The 23,313-nt window shown below is 38.6% G+C and overlaps 1 protein-coding gene across 1 annotated transcript in view; it reads left to right on the forward strand.

The window, feature by feature from the left end:
- Positions 1 to 20,200: 20,200 nt before the first annotated feature.
- ADGRL4 (adhesion G protein-coupled receptor L4) overlaps positions 20,201 to 23,313 on the forward strand; it is a 78,644-nt gene continuing 75,531 nt past the window's right edge. The window contains exons 1-2 of the mRNA XM_085298144.1: positions 20,201 to 20,995; positions 22,443 to 22,592. Of these exons, the coding sequence (XP_085154270.1) occupies positions 20,974 to 20,995; positions 22,443 to 22,592 (172 nt within the window). The 5' untranslated portion in view covers positions 20,201 to 20,973. The remainder of the gene's footprint in view (positions 20,996 to 22,442; positions 22,593 to 23,313) is intronic.

Consider the following 23,313-nt stretch of genomic DNA (forward strand, 5'->3'; position numbering starts at 1 on the left):
AGTTTCAGCAGATCTGGACTGGAACCAGAACAGCTGATTTTTGTATGTGCATGTTGAGTCTAATCAGTATAATTTTGCTACTGCCAGTGTTTGTGGTTTTGAAGGTTTGTACCCCCTGTCAAACCAATTGAGTTGAAAGATTGTAAGGAGGTTCAGAGCATTCATACAGTGATCAGTGACCCCTGTGAGCCATTATCTACTGCTCCAGGAGGAAGCCACCAAAAAGCACACCAAAGTGGTGGCCAGTGAAGACGTAAGACCGACTGGCCAGAAGGCCATTCCCTGCCAGGGGAAAAGCACTTGGAAATCACAGCAGCAGTAACAACCTCAGGGTATGGCAAGAGGAAATGTTGAAGTTCTCCTCTACTCAAGCACTAAATTATTTTATTTTGTTTTATTTTTTTTGATTTCCCAAGTGGTTATACACTTCAGTCTTATTGAAATCCCAACCTGGGCAATGTAATGCAGGATAAAGGACGGGCTGTGTGGAAAGATGACACGAGAAGGAAGAGTAGAGTTGATGGAGAGCTTGGTGTAGAGAAGGAAGGCTAAATTTCACCTAGATAAGGGAAATCTGAATTTCATACTTTCATACACTACTTTCTTTGTCATTTACAAAAAAAATCCACTTGCACGTAAAATGCATAGTTATTCTAAATATAACTGAGGCAATTTAAAATTGCTTTGAAGTTTTTCTGTTGATCAGGAATGTTCTTGATCCGATGCTACCGCCCTGTTTTTCAAGCAGTCTTTCACATTTCTGGAAATGATGAGAAACTACAACCACTCGTGTTTGGTAGCATTTTGTACTAAGCTTGCATAAGTAGAGATTACTGTACAATAAGCACAGACAGGAAAGAAATGTCCCTATGTATTTATTCCAAGACAAAACTGTTTTTTCAGTGGCCTTACGATGTGTATCCTTTCTGTACTTTATGCACTGCTTTTGCTCCATCACTATCTTCATAATTATTTTCTAAATAATACTTAAAAAATTTTATTTATAAATTATGACTTGCTACCCTTTCCATTTCTTGAAAAGAGCTTGTGTAAGTGCTGCCCAGTTGAGACCCAGAGTCCTCCTCAGAATCATTTAATATATGTAACATCAACTCTTAAGAAATAATTATTTATTTCTGCTTCCAACAGCARATTTGATCAAGACCAGATTAATCACTGCTTTAAAATCATTAGAGATTATGTTGTACAGTGTTTGCTGAGCTGAACCATGACTCAGCCTGATAACACTCTATCTGAAAACTAATCACCATCCACCAAATCATCATCATGAGCCAGCAATTCATCTCCATTATCTCAGTGACTCTTCTGATGGCAGCTAGATCAAAACATCTTGCTGAAGTCCAGATTAATTTCGCCTCATCCTTTTTTGCCCAATTTAATACATGGAAAAAGCTGATCAGTAATGTTAGCCTGAGCTCAGCAAACCCAGGCCAGCTCTGGTGAGCTGCTTTCCACTCCATCAGTTCTCATAAATTAATTCCTCTGTGATCCTTTCAAGTTCTTCACCTGGAACAAAAGCCAGGTTAAAAGTTTAACTGTCCAGGTCACTCATCCTTCCCTCTCCATTTAAACTGGAGCTCTACATTTTGTTCAACATTTAGGTACCRGAGCCCAGGCTGCAAAACCTGTCAGCTATTTCTGCTGGCGTGTCTGCTAGTTCCTTGGCCAGTTCCTCAGGCCCCAAGGACGCAGCCCTTCAGATCCTGCAGTCGTCTTCTGTTAACTTTTCTTAAGTATATGTTTACATTCTCTTTACTGTAGATTAGTTTTACATTTTTCATTTTTGCTGCCAGTACATCTCTGTTCCCGATTCTTTCCTTCTGAAAGGCTGAAGAAAAGTATTTATATAGGAATTTTGCCATGACCAAGTCCTTGGTGATTGTTTCTCTTTTCTATTATTCAGAGATCTTACTTTGTCTTTGTTTTTCTTTGCCATGGACATTTTTGAAAATTCTCCTCTTAATTTTCTTTACTACTGCAGCACACGAGTTCATTATGTTTTTAAGCATCTCATTTTCTTCCCTCAGTTCTTGACTCCTAGAATGTATTTCAGGTGTATTAGGGATTTTTAATCTCTCTGTCTCCCTCTCTCTCTCCCCCCTCCCCCCCGCCCCATCTTAAAATGCTTTATAAAAATCTGTTCTGTAGTTAATACACTTCTGTTTTTAAGGAGAAGGGTTTTAACATTTTAGTTGATTGTTTTTAATGTTTTGTGTCTTTAGACACAAAATCTGCAACATTAAAATGCTAAATAATGAAAAGTGTGTGTGACTTTACATCAGAGCAAAAGTTTTAACAGCAACTTTCATAGGTCTCCAAGTAATTAAGGAAGAAACTGAAATATATTATTCCTATGGCAAACTTACAAAGTACATCTAATTTGAGGCATTTTGTATGTATTTATACAGGAACTGAGATCATTTCTGAGTAGGCTTATGTTTTGATTCTTTTGCCTCATTAACCCAGTGCAAAGTTCGTGGAGATGACAGTAGGAATGGCTGCTTTCATTCTCTGATGGAGTTTTTGGTGAAGATTTTCCACTTGTAGTGTTTTCTGCCCATTTTTGATTCTTCTTACCTATTTATTTATTATTGATTTCATGCTAGAGGATAATTGTGCTAAGAATTGTATACAAACTACATGCTAATTGTTTTCAAGGATACTGTGTGTACGCTGTAGGCTATAATTGTTTTGGAAGATTGCACTGAATTAGAGAAAGTACTTAGCTTCAGAATGAGAGGATATTGTGCCCTCTAGGACTCCCAAGATGTGCATTTAGATCCTGCCTTGCTAAAGACTTCCTGCATAACCTTGGCGTGTCCCCGAATCTCTCTGTTCTTCAGGTTCCCAGCTCCCCAGCCAAAACACAAATACTTCTTATCTTTCATCTTTTCTGGTTGGGTTGTCACATGTGTCAGTTTTTCACTTGATTTTTTTTCCCAGAATGGTTGCCTTGACTTCAGTGGGATAACTTCAGTGCGTAAGAATTCTGTCAAAGGCGATTTTTTTTCTAGCACTAGGGCCCATTAGCTGTCCAAGAGGTGTATATAAAGCTTTAACCAAAATAATTTTATTGCTAGATGAATTATGTTGTCTTCAACAAGACACTTAATACTTTTGGAACTGGCGTGTCATAATTACAAAACTGGAATCAAATTAGATGATGCTCTGAAAATAAAAAAAACTGATAATTTTCTTATACTTTGTACCAAAGGCATAAAATTTGAACTTTTCCCCTTGTAAGCTTAATTCCCTTCATTTAACCCATAATATCACTACCCCATTGTTGTTTTTCATCAGTGTATTTCCCTGTTATGAGAAGATATGTTATTTCTATCTGATGTGCTTAATAAACCATATTGCAAGAAAAGCTTCCTGAAAGAACCCATCTTCAGTGTTAAAGATTATTTTACCTTATTGCAAGATATACCATAATATCTGCTGTGTTTGGTACATTTGAACTGTGGAGTTGGTCAGATTACAYATGGTTAATACAGCATGGGTTTTTAATGTTTCACACGTTAACTTTTAAAAATTGCCTTCGTATACCCTAGTTTGACCCATATGGTRCCCTCTGAGTGGCTTTGCCAGACCCTCCTGATGAAAAGATGATGTAGAAATCCTCAGGGGTGGCAACAACGACTACAGATTGAAAAAATACTGGCATTCAGCTGACCATTCTTCTTAAGCCCTGTTTTAAGCTTTTTTCTTTTTTTTCTTTTTATGATGGCATGCACAGAATAACTGCCTAAGGGCATGCTTATTATAGACTATATTTTAAAGCTGATTAAAAATAAATTCTCCATGCCTGTCTGAAACTTATTCCACAGAGAATCTTGTTTCATATCGGACGAGTAAAAGGATCTGTTGCTTAGTTAACTAGATTCACCTTTTACCTCAGCACGCATTTAAAAACTCATATCAAATTTCCATTACACTTCATTATTATCCAGTCTTTCTGCTTTCATCAGAGAAAGCATTATAATGACTGTGACTTTGAAAAGTTTTTTAACTAGTGTGTGTGTGTGTGTGTGTGTGTATACGTTTATGCATTATTTTATTTATACTATATGTATATATATATATATATGTAAATTAGACTATCAAGCCTGACAAAAAGATCTTGGTACCACAATAAACAGACTTGTCGTCGCAATTGCTCTGTAATACACAGGACTTGGCAAACTGTCAGATGGCAGAATGAAGAGGTAAATCGCAGAATCTGCAAATTCTAGCCATGCACGTGGGAATAGATTCTGGGCTTTCCAAGAACTTGTGGAGAAAATGAAACTTGGCAGGACCCATGTGGAAATTCTTTTCATCTGTTTTCATTTTACACTGTCTGTCATCTAGTTTTTGATCACTAAATGAAAAAGAAAAATGAAATTCTGCCATATGCATTCTATAAATTTCAATTTAGCTATCAGGTGTCACACCTGCCACAACTTTGCTTTTTTGCTGCATTTCAGACAACAGACATAATCGTTTGTTTGTGTTACCTATGTAGGTTTGGGAAAGTTTATTTACGGTATTATTTGCAGTAAATCTGCTAGTTTCCAACATATATATAAACCTTTCACTTGAAATATAGACAGTTATGTCAGCTTGTATAGGAAACATATTGTATAATGTTAATTAAATAGCAATATTTATACTCTCTGCTCCTCTATTGGAATGCTCTGAGCCCTGAAGTCAGTTGTTACAACATTTTGAACAAGCTCGTACTGTACAAGTTTCAGGCACAAATTTGCCTAAACAGAGATGTGCAATTTATATTTCACATTTCCAGTTTGTCTTTCCGCTGCCAGAAGTGAGCTGCCTTAAGAAGAGGGGTGGTCAAGGAGGTTTACCACCATCTCTCAGGATTCCCCCCCAAATGTAAGTCCGCTCTAATTGCCGCAAAGGGCTCCCTTAATCGAGGTGAGAGATGCTGGCTTTGGTGGCTTTGGCTGTGAAATCGGGCTAGAAGCGGCCCCTTGTTTCCCTGTCCCCACACACCCCGTGGAGGCTTCMGGCCTTCTCAGCCCCACACAGCCCTGAGGAATGAGTATCCTAATGAGTTGCTTACCTTTTACTTCTTCTCTCAAAACTTCACAGTTTCCTCCTCTTAGAAGGAGGACTCTATGCCAGGTAAATTTATGCTGTTATTAGCCAACACCTTTAGAGGCAGCAAGGTACCACTCCACAAGCTATCAAACGTATTGATGCTGGCACTTCTATCTTAACCATTCTTTCTTGAAAAACATGAAAAATAAACTTGAAAAGCTCATAAATAGACTCATCTCCTCTCCAAGTATCAGGAGGAAGCTAGAGGTAGGTCAAATTTTGCTGGAAAATAGTGATTTGATGACAATGAACTTTTCCTTGGTTATGTTTCAATTTCATTGAATTGTTTGTGTCAAGAAGAGATGGATAGAAAAGAAAAACTGAAACAGAATCTCGATATTTCAGTATTTGAAATTGAAAGGGCTTTTCTACATGAAGATCTTTTTTCTTTTCCCATTTCAAGTTTTAAAATGATACATTCTGTTTTCAAGCAGTTTATGCTTTCTCATTTTGACCCAAATTTTTGGAACTGTTTCAAGCTTTTTGGAATTGCTGCAAAGCCAGAAAAGCTTCATGTGGTTAAACACAGAGTACAGATATAAGCCTATTGATTTACCTTTTTTATTTCCTCTTTTCATATTCTTTTCTTTAAAGAATAAATCTCTGAGCTATAGTGTGAGACCAGGTATGCAATACAACATGGAAGAATAATCTATTAAATATTATTCCAGTAATAAAACACAAGTCATATGGCAGCCATATTAATGGATCTACATGATACCATGTATTGTATTATATACCTGGGTTTTGTTATTTTGGATTACAAGGTCATGAAGTCTCTATTTTTAGTTGTGTGTTCTAGTTCAGCTTTAATTTATGCCATAATTTTGTAATGACACTTCATTCCCAGATTTTATACTTGGCTTTGAGTAGTAAGGATTTTACTGGCTTTTCCATTAATTATTGTAATTTTGAAAAGTTCCAGTTCATGCTCTAATAAATATTTTGGTCCAGGATTTGAGAAAAAGATGTATATTCAGAGGAAGTAAGGAAGAGGATTCATAGGATGATCATCTGTAGAGTGACTTACTGGGATGATTTTTGAAAATAACCCAGTTGGGTTATAATGAGAAAACAGCTGTGGGGGAAGCTGTCATGTTGCATACTGATAAGTGTTCAACAGATGAGCCAATGTTCTCTCTATGCACATACACCCATAACTCTACCCTACATATCCAAAGGTGATTACGTAATTCAGAGCATGATTCACAAACTTGTTAGCTTCCTACAGCAGAAAATTTGGAAAAATATCATTATATTAGCACTAAAACTTGCTTGACAATGATGTTAAAATGACATATAGCCTAGGGTAACAATTTTTTTTCATTCTCTTTGATTTCCTCCTGTTTCATAAGCTTATGGTTTAATTGTATAATAAGTTTTACTACATTTTTTTTCATGGAATAATGTCAAACCTCTATGCTACAAGGATGCTCAGACGTTGCCAGTCCCCTCATGTTGTTCTGTACCTTTGCTACCTCTGCAGTTCAGCTGATGACTACAGTGGCAGGGCACATACCAGCTCACCTTCTGAATCAGTAACCTTTTTGTGTGCCTTTCATAGGAAATCCATTTAAGTTGAAAAATATACAGTGTATTATACCTGCATCTCTAAAGCAAGCTGAAGCACCATGTATCTATTAATAAAGTTGTTCGAGAGTCAAGTATATCAGAGCATGCATCTCCTGCTTTTTTAGAAAGTGATGAATTTAATCAATTAAACTCCAGTGCTCTATTCATAGTTAAGGTTTTTTATGATATAAAGATTTGCATTCCAATTAGCACTCTAAAAGTTTTCATGTTTACCTGATCAGTAGTACTTCCCTCCTCCTCAGTTTCTCTCTTGCTCCACTGAGACTGCAACAACGTGTCAGTAAGAGCATCTCTGTTACCTTCTGATTGAACACAACTCTCTTAGGCTTCCTTTGAAATCTTGAGGGCTTGTCACTTGAGATGTTATTTTTTTTAAGCATGAGCAAATCTTGTCAGCCTAAGCTGAGAAATCAGCTGTATTTTATCAGCACTTTGGGATCAAAATTCACATGCAGTATTCAGCAGTGGGTGCTGTATGTGAGCCAAAACTAGAGGTTAAGACTATTTCTGGTGGTGGAGGGGGAGGGAAGTCAGCTTCTTCCTTTAAAATACCCATTACAGAAGAATAACTCAGACATTTCCATTTGTGTGATATATAAAGTGCCTAATATCTTGCAACACTCGCTTATTTATGTAGGCACATTACGTTGAATTAACTCTAGCATCTTTGACTTAAAGTGCCTTGAATCCACACATAATTTTTTTTAAGTGAATTAATTGGCATTTTAGGTCTTTTGTAATTAATCCTCCTTAAGACTGAGGTAATGCTGTTTTGCAGCAGGTCTGTCACTTACCCAATTACACACTGATTGCTRCTCTCCTTAGTCTTCCATCTGGACTTCTGTAGAGCTCTGGGACTCAAAAGAGCTGCATGTTCTGTCCCATCTGGAGGAGTGTCACAAATGCAAACGTCTACACGATGCCGTTGGAGTAAACAAAACTGAGATGGTAATTCCTGCTCCTACTCCCAGTGCCAAATMGAAGGCAAAATGCTCAGTGATAGTGACAGAAGATAGGACATAAGCAAGCCTCTGTCAGTGATCCCAACACCTGCCCAACTTCTTGGGAAATGGAGAGTATGTTTTCAACCAGGTCTATCAAAGCATGCATATGATATGGTGGAAAGTTCCTAACAAATTAACTAACCCAACAAGCACCTGAGAAAGCTAACAGGCTCTCAAGGTACCATAAAGGGGAGAGAAAAACAAACTATCCTTTCTGCATGTATGTTAAGGTCTAACCAGGATGAGATTTTTAACAGTGATGATTATATAATATATGACACAGCAAACAGGCAGGAACTCTTCATGCATAGTCATTCCTGAGACTATGCTGTGGAGGTTCTAAAGGCCAGGAATGGACGCTCTGTCCCTATACTGAGCTATATTTCAATACGTTAGTGTGGGAGAAGCATTGGGGATTGCCTGTCATCTACTGACAGCTTCCTGGGAGGCGCTAGGCCTGTTCCTCTTATTGCTCAACAAATATGTCTTTCTCTTCCCAGTGTGTCCAGTATGAAATAGTGGCAATATCACAAGTTCAAAGCTAGACTGTTAAATTTCCCTGCAACATCCTGCTCTACAGGGCAGCTTGCCCCCAAGATCTCTGCTTTGGTTTAAACAAAATCTTTTTAATCTCAGGTATGAAAAGACTAACGGAAAGGTATACATGTAGATAATAATGGGCTAATACTTGGATGAGGAACAATTCTTGACAAATTTTATTAATTTTTAAAATATACTTTGYACTGTGGCTGCAAAGTGGGATCTGTGGGTGTGGATATCATAAGGAGAGCTTAGAGCAAAGCAAAAGACTTGTTCTGATATGCTTGTTCTAAGACAGGTTTTATCTTTAGCATTGTCCTCTAACCAGAGGTTCCTTCCATCTCTGAGGTGCTCCTCTCTCTGGCAGAGCTACATCGTCTAGTCCTACCTGAATTTGCCTAATGTCTGTAAAGAACATTTGACATAGCAGGGATACTCCCTACTTGTTCCTGCTGCCTTTCAATTTTTTCTTCCTTCAGCATTGTAGGCAACAAGTGTATCTATCCCACCCCTTTACTTTTGGGGGATGAGGAGGGTTTTCATGTAGTGTTCTGTCACTTCAAATGAGTGCCAAACAGCTTAGCAGGATCATTATCTTCTCCAGCCTAAAATTCTTCAATACTGCCTTTCTTTCCCAGAAGGTGCCTACCAGGCACTTGTAGCTAGCTAAGTAAAGAAGCAATGCTGCACTTTGTGAAAGCATTTGCAGAGAAATCCCTCCAAGGAAAAAAAAAATGCTTTTTACTTCATCCTCCAGATTTCCTTCTCCTGAAGCCATAATGCTACTCCTCCAAAGCTACAAAGCCAAATCCATCTGACTGTTTGAGTGCCAATACAAGACATTATCCTGTTTGTATTAAACTGCTGTAAGCAAGCAGTGTGTCTTCCAGGCTGCTCTCATGGCAGTTTAGAAATGGAGCTGGCAGAACACAAATGGGTTATGGTAGAGGAATCACAGCAGTTTAATACCACAAGTCTCAGGCCTCCTGCCAGTTCTAGGAGGCAACCCATAAAGCACTGTGAGAAAAATCACAGGGCTGACAAGCAAAAGTTTGTGCTGAGTTCCTAGGCAAAATTGCCAACTATTAAGTCAAGCAAGCAGAACCTGTAAATGAAATAGTTAAYAAAGGAATTTCTGTAAATCAGCATAAGGAATAGTGTGCAAGCACTTACTTCAGTTTAACATAGTCTAGTCAGTGCACTGGCTTCTTTTGCTCCTTCTAACACCACCATATAGTCAAGCCTAATATGATAATAGGATGCTAAGATAGCTTAAAGTTTAGAAGACTCTAATTCCACTGTAGCTTAAATCAGTTTCTTTTGGTCTTTTATACATTACATTGGAGAGCAAGAAATACTAAATATTTCTCATTTTATCTAGCATCTTGAGTACACACATAAAAATGTATTTTAATGAAATGCTTTAAGATCTTTTTCCCATAATATAGACCAATCTGAGAACCCTGTGAAAAGAATAAATTACAAGCATGCATAACAATCACAGATCAGGTTAAAAAATACGCAACAGTGAAGCATGAAGCACAGAGTTAAGGTGTTAGATGAGGAAGCTGTAACTCTAAAATTTGTATTATTCTAGATTTAAGGCCCACCATTATCATTATTTTTAATGTTATTTTTATATCCTGTCGAGTAATAGTTTGTCCACATCCCAGCTTTTATCGAAGGAACTGCTTGTACAGCATTTGTGCCAGCAATGATCTGTACTATAGTAATAGTCACTTAATTAAACTATTTGGAAGTTTACTTAAGGTGACATCTAAAATTAAAATTTCAAGTACGTTATTCTACCATGTTCGCTCTTGGTATTGTTCAGTAAAATGCTGTATTCAAGGAAAGCCGTGAAATTGCAATTCAAAGACTGTGATAAGAATGGATTAGTTTTGTACCATTTTTAGCTCTCATTACAATTTTTGTTGCAGGGGTAAGGCTACAGATTTAGTATAAAGTATATCAGGCTTTAAATTCAGTGATAAGTCATTGTTAGGACAGAGAATTTTGTGATAACACAGGCAGAAGATTAATCCACTCTGATGACAGCCTTACAAGTCTATGAGGAACAGAGCACAGAGCAAGATTTATCCATCGCGTTGACAAGGACAGTAAGAGGAATGGGAAATGGAACAAAATGAGTCCATTTGCATGACAACCTAAAACTATGATCATATGGTTCCACTCAAATCCTATAGTAATGGATCATAAAGAAAAAAGCRTAAACAAGGCACATCATTTAAAACTATATTGTACTCATCAACCTTTCCAGTGTCTGTTGAAAACAAAATCAGGGAAGAAAAATTAATTTCAGTCTGCTAAATTACACTCTTACAAATGCAGAGGGGATACWACAGAATTGTTCAGAGTTATTCATGTGGCTTTCATAAGTTTGAATAAATTCATCCTACTCTGTATTCACAAAGATGAGACTATCAAACTAGATCCTCAGCTTGCATAAAGTAGCATAGTTCCCTTGACTTCAGTGAGCTCAAAATCTCCTCAAAATCTCCAAGGAAACCCTCTTCTTGATAGGGAGGCTTTGAAAATACTGAAATAAAAGATAATTTGAGATACCTAGGGGAGAATTTTAAAGAACAGAGATCGACAAACAATATGAAATATAGAAGAGCAAATTTACATGTGCATTTTACTCATCCCTGCAGTTGCCTGAAACACAATGGAGCTTCTCACACACATCAATTCATRTGTCCAAATCAGGTCCACAAAGCTGTGGGCAAGCGGTTTGTGACCTGAAATCCAGCATATCATATCATCGCTTGATTTAAAGCAACTGTGCTGAGGTTAGAGATTATAACATGTGTAATATGTAATGCATATGTATACACTTATAAAAGAATAAAACAGTAATTGTTTTATTCAGTAAGTAATTACAAATGCAGACTAGGCCTAAGTACCAAGTAAATATGATATCATTACTGAAAAGCTCTTAAGTGYTTTGTCTAAAGGTCAAAATCAGAATTATATTAATTTAGGCATGAACTTTTACACTTTCTCATCTAAATAATGGAATCTCATTTTACTTTCCTTTCACTTTAAATGCAGTCATTTCTATAAAGGAAGTTGCATATGAATATCTGCACATCTTCTTTCCTGCAACCTTATGTATCATATGGTATAATCAGCGCTGATTATGTCACATACATATAGCAGCACTATTTTTTTGGAAGTATGTAAAATAGTTCATCTGAAAACTTCTGAATTATTAAGTGAAGTCTTCGATGGAGCCAGGTCAATCTGTATGTGAAGAGATTCATTATATTTCAGTTCAGATAAAAAACAAGTCCATAGCCATGCATAAGCACAACTCTCTCTAACTTTAGCTTGAGAGTTGCAGGCAGGGAATTTATTCAGTAACTGCTGTGGCCTACCTGAGTGCTCACATAAACTGGCCAATACATATTTCTTGTTGCTTTTTGAGCATTACTGACTATTTTCCATTCTGTTTTGGTCATTATCCTAATGTGTAGAACAGACGTTAAAACAATTTAGGCTAATAGCCCAAAAGGCCAAACAGTTGTGTGTGTGAGAGAGAGAGAACTTTAACACCATGTTCAGGCAGAGCTTAATATGGAGCCTAGATTTGAACTTACTGAAGGAATTGAAGACACTTCTTGTCTTAACACTTAAAAGTGTTTTTTACTTTCTTAAAAATAAGAAAGAATCATGTTAAACTGCTTACCGGTAACTCCATTCAACTTATTTAGGTGTACAAAAATCAAATCTATTTAATCTCTCTTGTAGCAATGTTTCCCATGTATTGTCTCACAGTTTTCCAATTCTCTTCTTTATTCACAGGCTTTGCTTCTCTGTATTCTATTTCTTGTTTTCTGAGATAACCTTGATCTAGGTTATGGCCCCTGTGTGATGCATAATGTAAGTGGTAGCAGACCGGACTAGTTAATTGTTATTGTAAAATATCTCAATCTTTTCTGACCTTGATTTATGACATATCTCACGACTTTGTTTTATAGTACACAGGGTCACATTTAAACAGACACTCTGCCAAATGTAAGCAGTATAACCTCTGCTGTATGAGTGAGGGAGACTATTTACTGCTTGAAATGTGTAAGATTGGCAGGCCGCTTAAAGTTTGGTTACCTACATAAGGCTTCATGTCACCGTACAGTTGCTAGGAGAGAACAGAGACCAAGTGGTTGGTCACCTTATTAAGAGGAGCTGTGAAAGACTTAGTTAACCGATACCAGGTAGCATCCACACAGCCAAACATGCTAAGAGTCTGTAATCCCATAATGCAGGGGACTGAACAGAGTGACAATATAGATGGAATAGAGCCAATTTATAATCTGGTACAGTTGGAAATATAAGATTGCTCAGGAGCCATTACAGATGGCACGAAGGACTGATCAGGACTACAAGTCTTTGACTGGCATTTGGTGGAAGCTGATATACGTGGTGAATGTGACGAGTCAGAAATGCAGTTGTCTCCTTACCTAGCCTGTGTTGGATTCTCTCTGCATAAGAAAGAGAGAAGTCTTCCAAAATATACTCCTAGTTTCTGAGACTCTGTCCCTCATATAGAGATATCCCTCCCCCCTCCCTGAAATGAAGCACACAAGTTGAATTTTGTTTGGGGGTGTTTGTATATTATTTGTATATGGAGTAAAATGTGAATTTCATGCATGCATTTGAACTAGTAAATCTTTAGCTCTGAACTGTTTGCAGAAATTGAACAAGGAATAGTCATGACTGCTGTCAAAATGGAATTTGCTTTTAACTTCAAATGAATATTCATGAATAATTTCCTCTGCTATTTGCTCACCGCTCATATTTAATGATACGGGAAATGGGATGAATAACAAGGTGCTAAAATTTGCTGACAATACACAGTTATTTGAGTTAATATAAACCAAGTAGCTAAGTAAGGAATTTCAGGAGGAGCTAATAAAACCTGTGTGGCTGAATAACAAGATACCAGATGAAGTTCAACACMGACAAGTACAAGAAAATGAACATTGGAAGTAATCATTTGAACTACTTGTACATATTAATGGGGTGTGAATTAGCTGTAGCCTCTCAGGAAGAGATCCTGGTTTTAGCATGGATGTACTATCCAGCAGAAGTGAGGAAGGAATAAAGGATGCAATTTACTCCTGGATGAGGCTGAGTCCAAACTGGAAAGATTACTTCAATCCTAGCATTAAGTAGGCCTAAAGTAAGAATTTTGACYTCTAGACCTCTATGCAAAGGTGTAAATGGGAGGAAAAAAAATCACTAGATTTGACCAAAATAATTACTTTCTTGTCTTAAGGACTGAATTCAGTCCAATCAAGCTAAAAGGCAGCTCTGAAAGGACCCAGTCAAAACAGAAAAAACCCAAAAGAAAAGGTCAGATATATGGCGTGTGTAATAAGAGGCCTCAAGGATGTAAGTTAAACACTGTTTACTTCCAGAGTCAAAGAAGCACCATGGGCATACAAGACAATAAGCAATTTGGTGATGGGTATACTGAGTTTTTTCGAGACATGCCACAATCCAGCAATTAGGATTAGAGAATAAACAAAAAGATTTAGAATGAATAACTGAGTTTAAGCTAAGATGGTGGGCTTTTCTCAAAAGCAACTAAGACAAATTATTGTAGTGGTGGTCTCTAGCAGAGGGTCAAGCCAGCGTACTACTGGCTGTAACTTTCAGCTGCTTCAGCAGGACTTGCTAGAGCTCAACTCAGTCAGTGCCTTAATGCTACTGGAAGATAACCCCATAGCATGAAAAAGCATGGTAGAATATGGCTCTAAATCGTGTCCCAGGCAGGAACAAAGACTGAACTTCTCTGCAGCTGCTACAAACTCTGCTGAGGTAGTGGTTTCTGGAGTCAACCCACACAAAGAACGTGGTTAGACAACTGGCAGGGATGCCAATCAGACCAATAAAGCAGGAAAGCCTGAGGATCTGTTCCTCCAGTTCCTTCTGCTCTATTTGTCATTGCTGTCACTGAGTGGAGTGACTTCAYTTGTGCCCTGTGCACTAGAGACAATTTTTCTCCAAACTTTACAGCTTCCCTGTGAACCATCAGGCTCCTAAAACCTGGAGTAAAGGGGATGATATCACAGAGAGTGAACATTGCAGAATAAGTGGTTTCTTGGCTGGTACATCCCAGACAATCTTCTGCAGAGGAAGGGATAATGTAAAAAGTCAATGATGATGCAGTCATTGTTTTTACTGAAGGTGTTTTGTTTTGACTTGTAGCACTGTTGGCAGTTCATAGAATGAACTTTGCACTCCTAGTCCTAAATGATCATCTAATACTTTCCTCTTCTGAGTATTAGCTTTTCCCCAGCCACAGTCCTTTGGCATTTTTCCTCTTGCAAGAGTTCTCAGTTTAGGAAATACACAAATTCCTGAGGAGTCACTAGGCGGAAAGAGGAAGAGATGCAGCTGGGAGGAGGTGGCTGAGGCAGTAATGGGGGCAAGGGGAAGAAAGGCAGGAAGAGGGCTCTGGTCATGGTGGGACTGTGAGAAGAGAGAAAGAGCACAAAAGCAGCAGGAAGCCTGTGGCTACCAGGAGCTGTTAACTAAGACATATGTAACTGTGAAGAGCTTTGAGGATGAAAAACAGCATCTTCTATCCCAATATTGTGCACACCTCATCCAACCAAAATCTTCTCAACCCCTGCCCAATCACATCTGTCTCGTCACACCTTCTGCTCTGTTCCCAGTGGACTTGCATCTGTGCAAAGTATAACTTACCACAGTTTGAGATTTCTAGGAGGTGTAGGACCAAATCCAGAGATCCTTCCTTAGGGTCTGTTCGTTTCTCAAAAGGCATGGAAGTTAATTCAGTAAAGACTGAAATCTATATTGTAGTTTAACTCTTTTTTGCAGCCTGTTATCTGAAGAGGAAAAAGCCAGGGCGGTGTGGAATATTGGCCTGTGTGGAATATTGGATGGGGTTGTTGTGAGGATGAAGGCTGGGACGGGTGAAAACAGTGATTGTTACTACTTCATATCTGAACTGTACGTTAGAATAACAAGAAGTGTCAGAACTATTCTGCCATGTAAGCATACCAAAGAAACGGTAATTGTGGCCTTCCTAGATCTATGCTTGATAGCTGAGTTTGGGTCTCTGTGGTTAACATATTAGGACCTCACTGTAAGAGCCCCTAACTTCTAACACTGTGGTTTAGAATGAATGTGAATTAACAGCAACTGGTGTTACCGTACAATTACACTTCATTGCTGTAATTATTCATGGGGTTCACTCTATTCCTTCTGAAGAGATGTAAATATCATTAGAACTGTTCCAGTATGACCAGTCCCAGGAGATCATAAATAGATGTGGAAACGAATTACTTTATCCTTGATGACATTTGGCTGTGAGGATCTTTTTACCCAGTCTATACCTCTCTCCCTTATTAGAACAGATGCGGAAGCACAGCCCAGTTTCAGGGCTGTTAATCTGTCTGTCACAAACATTATATTCTCTTTAAATTCCCTCATTTCATGACTTCACCCCTGGTAAAGCAAAGAGCAGAAAGATACTGGCTCCCTAAACTGAAATGTGCAATCTCCTTCAGATGGACATAGCCACATGGATTTAGTAGGATGTGTGCATGCATATGTTTATGTGTGTTTGTGTGCTTATTGCTTCAGGATTACCTAGAGTTTCATCGTCCCAAGAGGTATATTCAGCCCTGTATGCTCAGATGGAATATGATGTGTGCACATAAAATGATAAGGATTCGTGAGGCACACAGACAGGAAGGTGAGGTGAGGCAGTTATAAAACAGATGCTAACACTAGTTTTGTTGGAGAGTCCTCTGAGATAGGCTGCTCTATGATAGGCTAGTTCGTGTTCGAAAAATGTTTTCCCTGGATTTTTTACTTGAAAATAATTTTAACTAACTGCAGAAATACATTATTTTGATCTGACATTAAGTGCAGTTTCAATTGTATCCAGATTTTATTGACTAGAAAAAAACACATAATTGCGCTAGTGACTAAGACAAATGAAACATTTCTGAAGTAGAATAAAGACCATCTAAATTCTTGAAGTGTTAGGATTCAGTTTGGAACTGACAAATTAATTTGATATTTAAAAAAGTATCAAAGAAAAATCTTTATCAAATACATTTGTGCATCCTCAGTCTGTTTTACATCCCATTTTCTTTTTGGCAGAAAACTTGGTGAATCAAGTGAGCAGTTACTTTTCAAGAAAAGCAAAGGCTGAAAGAGGAGAGGATCGGGATCATCCCTTTATTATTAACACTAAATATTCATGAGCCCAGTTCAGCAATAGATATGTATGTGTGCTTGTGTGACATACATAAATGTTCAAGCGTGTGCACGCAGGGGTGTTGGCTGGTTCTGTATATGCAAGTGGATTATATTGGAGCATATTGTTTATAGCTGAGATACAGGAGCCTGATGGTGCTGAATATATGTGGAGCTGAACAGGAAGGAGGCTGGAGAACCTTATCCAGAGTTTTCGGGATCTATCAGTCTGATACACCCTCTCACAAACCACTCCCCACATACTTCACAGTGGTTTAAGAGAGGGCTCAGTAATCTTTAACAGGTACATTTGCAAGATGCCCATCAGCTCCTGGCTCCTGAAGAGTTTCTGCTGGCGTATTTAACTTTTAATTTGAGAAATACATATCCTGATATACTGCCCTTGTTTATCCCTACTGGCTAATAGTTGTAAGTGTGATGAGACTCTTTGGTAGATACCCAGCTAGCAGTCCAGATGTGATCACATCCAAGGAATAAATCTGTCTTTATTACAGTAGATGGTACTTATATTCATTTGAAGGAAATAATGCACCTAATATTAGCTTTGTTCAGTTTTTGCTCTTTTTTTGGTGTTGTAGGCTGTTTCTGAAAACAGTTGCTCTATATTTGTCTTTTGAAAGCCACCTAAGATTGAGCTCTTAACTTCCCTCTCTCATCAGTTGTGGGAGTTATCTTAGTAGCATTGTCTGCACAATCAGCATCCCAGTTACCTTTAAAACCTTTGTGAATAAATACATTTCTTCATGATACAAGGCTTGGAAAATATCCAATAATTTGTAAGAGCAGTTTGATATCTTCCTATCCGTTCATCAGCAAAAAACCAACTTGAGAGGTCCATAGTCAAGACATAAAATATTCTTGAGAATTCCATAGTCAAGACATAAAATATTGTAATCACAGCAATCAGTAATAAAAAAAAAACATGTGGTTTAAACACAAGTATGTTAACCTGTGCACTTACTGAAACTCTCCTACCTTCAGTCTTGCAAAGACGAGTAGGCCTATTTATAAAAAGAACAACACTTTTAAGCATGGAATTTGAGCTCTGCTTCCCATGTGTAATAATGGAAGGCCATCTTTTGGAGTGTTTGCACAAGCCATTTATTTTTAATGCTTTTTTATTTCAAGGCAAACAGGGATAGATTGATTTTGCAGTACTGATACTYCATATCCTCATGGCCGTTTTATTTAGTTTAGAGATATTCTCCAGTCTTCCAGAAATATGCATGCTTGCACATGTCCCTCCTCTCAAAGACAAGCACTTATCAATACTACACTTTTATGACATTTTAATATTTTTTTCTCAGCGTATTTTGAAAATTTTGACAGCGCAAATTTGAAAGTGTCTGCACTCTCATGTGTTCACCTACTCATTTCTGCTTGTGTAACTCCTTATCCCTAKAGGCCAATAGATATTATCAGTAAATCCTCCTGGTCTAATCTCCAAAATGTCTCAGAAACCTTCCTTTTCCTCTTTATTCTCCCCATATAATCTTTGTCAAGTCCATCCTTCTGCACCGGCATGACTACTGCGACCTTGCTGTCTTCAGCCTCTAACTGACACTCCCATTAGACAGTTTTTAAAGTACTCTAATGCAAAAGTAATCCACTGCTCCTAGTATTGAGATCTCATTAAGATATTCCTAAATCCCCCTTCTTCACTGTCTCCCTGTTGCCTTCTAAATCTGATCTAAGCTCCTTTTATCACCTGAAGTTCCTTCTTGACCTAACCTTCCTTGTTCTGTCTTTCTTGCTCCATTCTTTCTTGTCTTTCTTCTTTATGTGCTCCCCGCTTACCCATTGCCATTCATAAGTTAAATCATTTACCAGTTAGACCTGTGCTCCTGCTTTCATGTTGTCCACTATACCTGTGAGTAGAGTAGTTCAGCAGTACCATCCCAGATGGAGAGTATCCTGGCCTATCTGGCATAGTCCCCTTGGTTGGTTTGTACCTTTGACTGCTGAAAACAATTTATTGTGGGATAATCCAGCAAAAAGGAAGGCAGGCATTTGCCTTCTTAGAGTGAGATTTTGTTTTGGCCTGTATCATCCACGATTTTTTCTGTGTGCCTTGAATCAGAAAATGAATTAGTTTTTACTATAAATTTACTTGWTTTACAATACTATGATTCAAGAAACCGCTCTCCAGCCAGCCTCTCTGAACACTGCTTGAAGAAAGCAGATGTCTAGGTGAAACTGGATGCAACCCTGTCTAACATGCTCCAGGTGACCCTGCTTGAGCAGGGAGGTTGGACTAGATGATATCCAGAGGTCCCTTCCAACCTTCCTGATTCTATGATTCTATGAGATTTAGGTCGTAACTTCTTACTRTTCCCACTTGCTAAAAGTATTGAACCTCTCCTTGCTTGATTTCGGGGAGTAGGAGCATATAGGTCACTGAGGTATAATTTCAGCATTACAGGCTTTCCAAACCAAGCCCTAATTAATCAGCTGAAACTCAGCAGCAGGATCTCTAAGTTAGTATAGACACACAATGATACAGTGCATGTCAACATGAAGGACAGGACATTCAGATCAAAGCTCCTTGGAGTTCATCTGACTTTYTGTTCCTCTGTGCCTCTGTGTGTTAGATTACAGGAAACTTAGCAAAACAAACCAACTCCAAACTTCTTCCTCTCCTCCCCTTTAAGCCCCCCCCCCCTCACAACCTCAAGAAAGGGAAAAACAGTTTTCTTACACCTGGACTCTTTGTTCATTATTCCGTGGTTCATCAAAAATTAACATCCGGTTACTGGAGCTTCCTCTCTTTTTGCCAAGGTGCTAGATAAGTACTTTGTGCCAATCAGACACCTACGTGCTATTTCTACATGCCTCACTCTCCAGTTTGAGTAGGGGTTAACACATTCAGCTCCAGCCAGTAGCCATCGCCAGGAAGCTGGAAAATCGTGATATACACATTGTTCATAACAACATAAGAAAAAATATTACCATATGCACGTCCATTGATAATTTCTAAGAGCAGGATGATGTGTTCCCATCAGTTCACTAACAAAAACCCAACCTGAGAACTTTCTAGTCAGACGTATGATATTTTAACCACAGTGACATTCCATATCCTCATATCATTTCATTTAGTTTAGAGATATTCTCCAGTCTTCCAAGAATATGCATGCTTGTGCATGTTGCTGTGCTTCCAGCTATAAAGACAGGCACACATCAATACTAGAGTTGTATAACACTTCAGTGTGTGAGTTGTCATCTCTGGCACACTGGAAAATGATGGCATGCACATCATTCATAGCAATATCAGAAATGATATTGCCATGTCCGTGGGCAGTATAACTGCATGCTGAAATCGCATTGATTGGGATGCTTTAATAAAGATACAGTTGCTCTCACGTTTAACCCAAAGGGTGTGCCAAATGCTTTGCCAAAGTGGCTGTATTGAATATGTCGTATTACATAACACCCTATTTCAGTCGCATGAATTCACAGAAACTCGGGCTCCTTCTGCTCCTGAGATTCCCAGCCATACAGTTGCCTTCCTGCCTCTCTCTGCCCTATCTGTACGTCTTTGTTTTCCTCACAAAGCTGAGTTCAGTGGATTTCCTGTACCTCCTCACAGGCTGTTACCCTTAAAGCAATATAGCTTGGCTGTGGTAAGGTTTTCTCTCAGAAACGAAGAAAGCAGTAGGAAGAACAATTGTGGTCAGCCAAGACTGTCTCTTAAAAAATGGGTCTTGGGGCTCACGTATACTGAGCTCACCAGGAAAAGGTGGAAGGAAGCATGTAGCCTGTTACCTCTAAGCTCGTAAATCCTGAGCTCATTACCAATCTCTTTCACCTCTTCCTCATCCTCCCGGATTTGCTCCACTATCCCTTCGCTCCAGCCTGATCCTTTGTTCCTCCTGTGACTCACAGCTTCCCTGTCCCACTTCTCCCTCCCTCTGCAGCCAGCACTCTCGGGTCTGCTCCATGCCCCAGGCCTGCTGGCTGCCCCAGCCACCCCACGGTCCTTCTTCCTCTGAGATCTTCATCCTTCCCCCGACCCAGGCGCCCTCCCAAACAACTCCTTTAACYCGTACTTCTCTAACCCACTCACACCTGAATCTTCTCTGATTTTACAGGACCCAGGCTCTAACTTTACAAGCCTTTACAAGACTCAGGCTATTGCTTCGCTTTTACTTTCTCATTTATTCCCTTCTCATTTATTTCCTACTCACCAGAAGAGCAGGTCTTCAGCCYTCTCCTGACTCTCCCTGTCCTGCTTGTGAGCTTCTTAGGAGTTTTTGGAAACGTGAAGCTCAGGACTAGGAGCTGTGTAAGGGCAGCGGCTACACCGGACTTTGMTTTCCTCATAGGCATGTGCGCATATTTTGCACATGCTCATACATTTTAAGGCAGGGATTTTTTTCCTGTGACAAAGGGGCTCTGCACCAGGCACCGCACAGCAACAGCATCATCAATGAAACTGCTTCCATTCCTAGGTAGGTGAAATCTCCTTCCCCAGGGAGCGAGTGGCAAGTAGAAAGGGAGAGGGATYTGGCAGGATAACCTATGGGGACGAAGGTGCAGGGACCAGAGAGAAGCGAGTGCATTGGAGACGGGTAAAAAACTGCTAGGTACAAGGGACTAAAAGCTTCCCAGAGATGTGATCAATGCTGATACCAGATTTGGAAATCCCACCATTAGGGTCATCACAAAGCCAAATCCCACAAACATCARTCTTTATCTCATTGTGAGTTCTGTTCTGTAATACCAGAACCACCGTGGGTTCTTTCTCTGCTTAGGAGATTTTTCAATTTGATTTGTTATGAACACAAAAGTGGCCTTAGAATCCCACAGGTTTCTGTTTTAATCTCTGAAAGATGGTCTCTACAGTCAGAAACAGAGGGAGAAGATGAAACTTGGTGAGACCTGGATTTATTTGGATTATATATAATTGTTAAAAGTTGTGTGTAATTTTTACTCTTTTGAATTTTTCATGAAATTTTTATTTGTCCGAGAAAACAATGCCTCAGTGAGATACCCTGAAGCAATGAAACCTGTAATTGTAATACTAGGCTAGCAAATATCCAAAATAATATTTGGGTTGGGAGAAGCAGAACTGCAGGGGAAGACAACATGCAAAAACAGCTTTGTGTTCTATAACTTCCATTACGCCTTGCAATCAATTTATAAAGTACAAAGTCAGAAACTTACTTTCTCTTCTGAATTAGCTGCCTCATTTCTAACATACTATAGGTTGTGTATAATTATTCAGTGAGCTAGTATTTTTCTCAAAGGGAGAGATTACTTCTTTCTTCTTTGTACTGAAAACTRTATGCATTTATACAACTAGCACTTGGATCATTTGGGAATCGTTCAGTGGACGGAAARAAGAAGGCAGTACTTTCATAACATGGAAATGATATTTTAAGAGATTACTTTTAAATAATTTGAAGAAGTTTTTACATTCTAATGCTGTAAATGCTGTGCTATGTCAATCTAATCTCAGACCATGAATATGTGTTAGTGACATATGTATGGAAATGGTTATAAAAAATCAAATATCTGATCTGGGGAACCCTCTTTGGTATTTGAAATATGTACACTTGATATGTGTACCCTTATTTGACATGTGTACGTTTGATATGTGTAGATCCATTTGGATTACACTCCATACATAATTCAGACTGTAAATAAATGTCTCTGCTTTATTCACTGGAAAGTACTAAAGAGCTTTGAAAGCCTTTAAAATTGTTTCCCCAGACCAATGAGTAACTTCTACGTTGTTCACCTATTTAATATTTCTCGAACACAGACACAAGTTCTTCATCTCTGATGTCTTCTCTTTCTATACACTGGGTATTATAATGATGTTTACTTGATTTCTGCCCTGTTTTCTGTGATACTTTTTGCCCAGATCTGATTTTAGATTTTCCTTTGTTTCAGTTCTTATGTCCAGTCTGCTGGACTATGGCTACACTTCTGCAAACTGCAACATGACATGCCATAAAGATGCCCGGTGTGAAGTCCAGGGTGGAACACAAGGCTGCTATTGCACCCAAGGATATACAGGAAATGGCATATCATTCTGTTACGGTAAACAGATTTTACTTATATGCATTTCTGTTATATACTTGCTTGTAAAATGTTCTCAAGAGCCAGTTAGCTCAAGGATTAAACTTTCTGTATAACAACACTTTATATTAACATGCTCTCAAAGCCAAAAACTAAGGTCTTACCAACTTTTGAGCAACTCTACATCCCAGCCTCAACCTAGAATTTTAATACAGCATACCATGCAACACATCTCATTAGTGTTGGACCTTTTTTCCAGCTTCAGTTTTGCTGCTTTCCTTTTCCATGGGAGATGCTGGTGTATCTTCTCTGATTTAGCTTCAGCAATTTTTCTTGTGACTTCAGACTTTTGAAGCTTGGGGTTGGCACAGCTGCCKCTTTACCACCCTCACCTCTCATCCACATATGAGTAGCTCTAGGCAACTTTTCCCAACAGCTAGCTGTGACCAAAAAAATACAGCTTTCATTCTGCTTTAGAAGATGGAGGAGGTCTGTCCTCCACAGGGAAATTCCAGCATGTTCATTTTTTCAATGAAAAAATATACATTTTTTCACTACAGCTACTTAAAAGAAAAATATAGAAATCCTGTGGAGGGGTTTGACYGTGGATACTATTACCTTCCGTCCTAAGAGAAGGATATTTTCCCTGCCTCCATTTTTGAGTCCTCCTCCGCAATGAATAATGCTAATACTTATCTCTGCCGTTAGACATAGCTATGCCCAGCTGCAGGCAATCYGAAAT

Source organism: Rhea americana, unplaced genomic scaffold (assembly GCF_003343005.1).
Source record: "Rhea americana isolate MKP2758 unplaced genomic scaffold, rheAme1 scaffold_136, whole genome shotgun sequence".
Classification (NCBI taxonomy): Eukaryota; Metazoa; Chordata; class Aves; order Rheiformes; family Rheidae; genus Rhea; species Rhea americana.